The sequence below is a fragment of the Oratosquilla oratoria genome, chromosome 36 (genome assembly GCF_046742065.1).
Source record: "Oratosquilla oratoria isolate Oo_2021 chromosome 36, ASM4674206v1, whole genome shotgun sequence".
Taxonomy (NCBI): Eukaryota; Metazoa; Arthropoda; class Malacostraca; order Stomatopoda; family Squillidae; genus Oratosquilla; species Oratosquilla oratoria.
This window is the reverse complement of record NC_134812.1, coordinates 28,517,055-28,521,110: the sequence shown is the minus strand read 5'-3', so window position 1 is coordinate 28,521,110 and position 4,056 is coordinate 28,517,055. Positions and strand designations below refer to the sequence as shown.

The following is a 4,056-nucleotide window of genomic DNA, read 5'->3' as shown; positions in this document are numbered from 1 at the left end:
TGTCATTAGCAATAAATTGCCACATTATTCATTATATTAGCACCATAATATATTACCATTCCATGTAATATATTTGCAACACATGCCATTGATGCAGCGTAAACGTATGTAATGATTACACAATACAATAAATGTTTTGTTTACTTATATTTCTAATGTGTATTTTTGCCACTGAATTAAAAGATCACATTCATTTTGACGTAATATCGATAGTCTTTTATTTATTCCTAACTTCCTACTTTTCTCTACGGCAGTATGTTCACCCAACCTATTCTAATATTGTAAGGATAATTATCCATCATTTAGTAGTTCTTCATATATTGAGAGGTAATTAGGAAGTACAATATTAGAACAAAAAGAAATAATACAATTCTGCACTGTAAATACTTTGGTAACTCTTAATGTTCAATGTCCTTACTGAAAATTCGCTCCTCCGCCAGATTGCCTCGAACTACCTACGGTCCTGATTTCTCCCCCAAAATTTGTAGCCCAAATTTTGTAGCCTGTAGCTTTTGGGAAGAAATCTGATGTGCTGGAGGAACACAAATTTCTTCCAGTATATCGAATAACATTCTATGTATTTTTGTTAAGAAAACAAAATAATTTACCATAGTGATTTTACGGGGGGAAAAGTTTTGGAGGTGACTAGTGCCACCGAATAATCGTAGATTGACAAAATAGCCCAGTGTTATAACCCACTTCACTCCGGGCTGATTCTCATGAAGTTTTGTGAGTTCGTTTGGGTAAAAACGACTTCGGGTACAATCGTTTGTTTTTTGAATCTCCAAATGTCAAATTACATTCGTGTCATGTATTAAGAAAAGAAATAAAAGAAGTTAACTTTTGCAAATGTTAGACACATTGTTGAAATGCTCCTAGGAAAATCTAGAATACTGTAATCGAAGTCTTCATCTAGACTTTCAAATTTGCAAAATTTGACCAGAATCAGCCCATTGGGAAACAGCTCTTTGACTTCAGCTAAGGCAAGGTATTGGACACTTTTTCAACGGGGTCTAGGTTCCCATCTCCGTATATGTATATAGATATATATATAAATATATATATACATATAAATATATATATATATATATATATATTACATATACATATATATATATATACATATATATTTATATACATATACTTATATACATATATACATACATATACACATATATATAATATATATATGTATATATATATATATGCATTATATATACATATATATACATATACATATATATATATATATATATATATATATATATATATATATATATATATATATATATAAATATATATATATATATATATATGGTGATGTATGTAAGACAGATGAGTGGTATGGTGGTGAGGTAAACACAGGGAATTGCTGGCGATTTATTACTGACGTTTCGTCGTCACCAGGAGTACTTAGAATCACAGAAATATCAACACCTTATGTATCAGAAGAAGATTGTCACGTTCTTCCTTGGTGGACCATATTCTTCCCACTCCTCCGTTTAGCTTCGCGAAGTATCAATGATCTCACCGTTCGCGCTAATTTGACAAACCCATCTCGATGGTTGTTGCTCGGATGGAAGAAAAACGGTTGAAACAACGCACATCGCATCCCATCCAGGCAACAACCATCGAGATGGGTTAATGAAATTAGCACAAACGTTGAGCTTTACGGAGGATTGGAAGAAGTGCGGTCGACCGCGAAGGGACGTGGCAACCCTCGTGTGATACATAAGGTGTTAATATTTCTTTGATTGAAACCACTAGTGTGAATAGGGCCTTAAAGAAAGCGGAATCCTATGCACTCAAGTATCAAGTCAAGGTACCTTTGTCTAGATTACCTGCGCTCTCATTTCCTAGTTTCTCACGTCCACAAAAACAAGTACAAGCAAGCTAGTCAAAAACAGGTTGTGTACCCTACTACCGGGGATGTTCTAGAGGTGTAGGGGAAGTGGGGATTGGGTAGGGGGGGTCCCTCTATGTATATATAGGGGATCATTTCCCCTTCTCATACTAGTCGCTCAAACACCGTCGAAGCTTTGCGACAAATATCGAGCGGGTTCGTATCTAGAAGCATTTGTTTTCATTATGGTGATATTTGTAATATGTATATTTATGATAAGAGTGTTTTTCTTTTAATAGAAATTTGTTGATGAATGTTGAATTCATTTATTGTATTCTTTCTAATGTTTGATGACTTCGTATAACCTGAGGAGCGTAATCACAACCAATTTGATTTAAAAAAGTATTATAGAAATGAAGCTTATAACAATTTCCTTGCCGAAGGGAATATATTGGAGTGATAGTTAGATCACTTTCTTCGTGAATTGAAAATTGTAATATCCCTTTATTTTACATGTAGTGCTGGACTTGTTATAGCTCTTAAATGATCATCAGGTATTGAAGTGGTGTGACCCTCAATATTTGTTCGATGGGAAAACATAGTTCTTATTATTCCATTCTCCCTCTCCCCCCCCAAAAAAAAAAAAAACTACAATGAACGTAGTTTGCTGAACGTTTTTTTTTTATCTTACTTTTTAAGATAATAATAAGAATTAACATTACGACTGCTTGCACAGTGCATATCTAAATTAGTCACAATTAGTCACATCATTCAGGGCTTAGACTCACAACCAAAGATCGATTGGTCTTATTTCTTTTTCTAACATGAGGTCTAACTTCAAATGAATAGTAGCTTTAAGTAGAAAAAAAACTCTATGCAGGATGTCATCTTACCATAGTAGTATAATCTAATATATTGTAACAATACCTAGAGATAAGCTCCAAACGTCAATCCTTGGAACTAATTTCAGATATGGAATTGAGAAGCAAACATTTTTTTCTCAGTATTATTTCATGATATCGAATTTGTTTGCAAATTTGGGTGCCCAGATTAGCAAGCAGCTGGTATGTATTAGTTAACACGATACGTATCTTGTCTCATTTATAGGATGACCCTCCGTGTGTGTATCGTGGTGGCATTGGTCGCCTTGGCGGTGGGCGATGAGAATGACTCCCGAAGTCGACAACGGTTAGGTGGTCTCAGCTTCAACGTCGCTGAAGTTCTATCGGGAATCAACGGAGGACTCAGTATTGGGCTGAGCAGTTTTGGAATCGGCAGTCAAGGAGGAGTTTCCGGAGGTCCTGGTGGTTTTGTAGGTAATCCCGGCTTTGTGGGAGGTGATCCCGGTTTTGGAGGCGTGAATCCCGGTCTTGGAGGAGTGAGTCCCGGTTTTGGAGGCGTTAACTCCGGTTTTGGAGGCGGGAATCCCGGTCTTGGAGGAGTGAATCCCGGCTTTGGAGGCGTTAATCCCGGTTTTGGAGGTGCCAATCCCGTATCTGGAGGTGCTCCCAGTAGTGGTTGCCGCTACTGGTGCAAGACTCCTGAGGGAGCGGCCTACTGCTGCGAGAACGTCAACCAACCTACCAATCCCATCGCTACCCAAGTCGTCAAGCCCGGGCAGTGCCCGCCCGTCAGGCCCGTGTGCCCGCGCGTCTCTGGACCTCCCGCCACCTGTTCCAATGACGGAGTCTGCGGAGGTGCGGACAAGTGTTGCTTTGACAGGTGTCTTGGCGAGCACGTGTGCAAACCACCTCTTGGCTTCGGTCGATGAGAAGATCTTCAGCATCTTTTTTAACTTTGATCTTTTACTCTCATTCCCTGTTAATATACGAGCAGGTCCTATGGACTACTCTTCTACTATACTCCTTGTATGCTCGAACAAGTTCTATTGATTTGTATCACTTGAAACTGCATTCTATTAATGAACAGACGGGATAAGAAATCTTGAACAAGTCAGTGGACAATTTTTGCAGATTATAAACATTTGAAATATTTTTCTATGTATACAATAGTTTTTATTTTGTATAGAGGAAATCTATCAAACAAATACAAATTTACCTTCGTGCAACAAAATCCATGACGAGTTCAAATTTTTTGTAACACGACTGTACAGCTGATGCTAAAGTTTTCATGCTTTTGTAGATATTTTCTGAAATCTAGAAACAAGCTACATATTTCATTGAATATTTTCCATCATCACCGCATTTGTATAT

General features: G+C 37.3%; 1 protein-coding gene across 1 annotated transcript; it reads left to right on the top strand.

Moving 5' to 3' along the window:
• Positions 1 to 2,951: 2,951 nt before the first annotated feature.
• Positions 2,952 to 3,614, top strand: LOC143019075 (uncharacterized). Its single transcript, XM_076174774.1, has one exon. It carries the CDS (start codon positions 2,952 to 2,954, stop codon positions 3,612 to 3,614), a length of 663 nt encoding a protein of 220 aa, XP_076030889.1.
• The last annotated feature ends 442 nt before the right edge of the window (positions 3,615 to 4,056 follow it).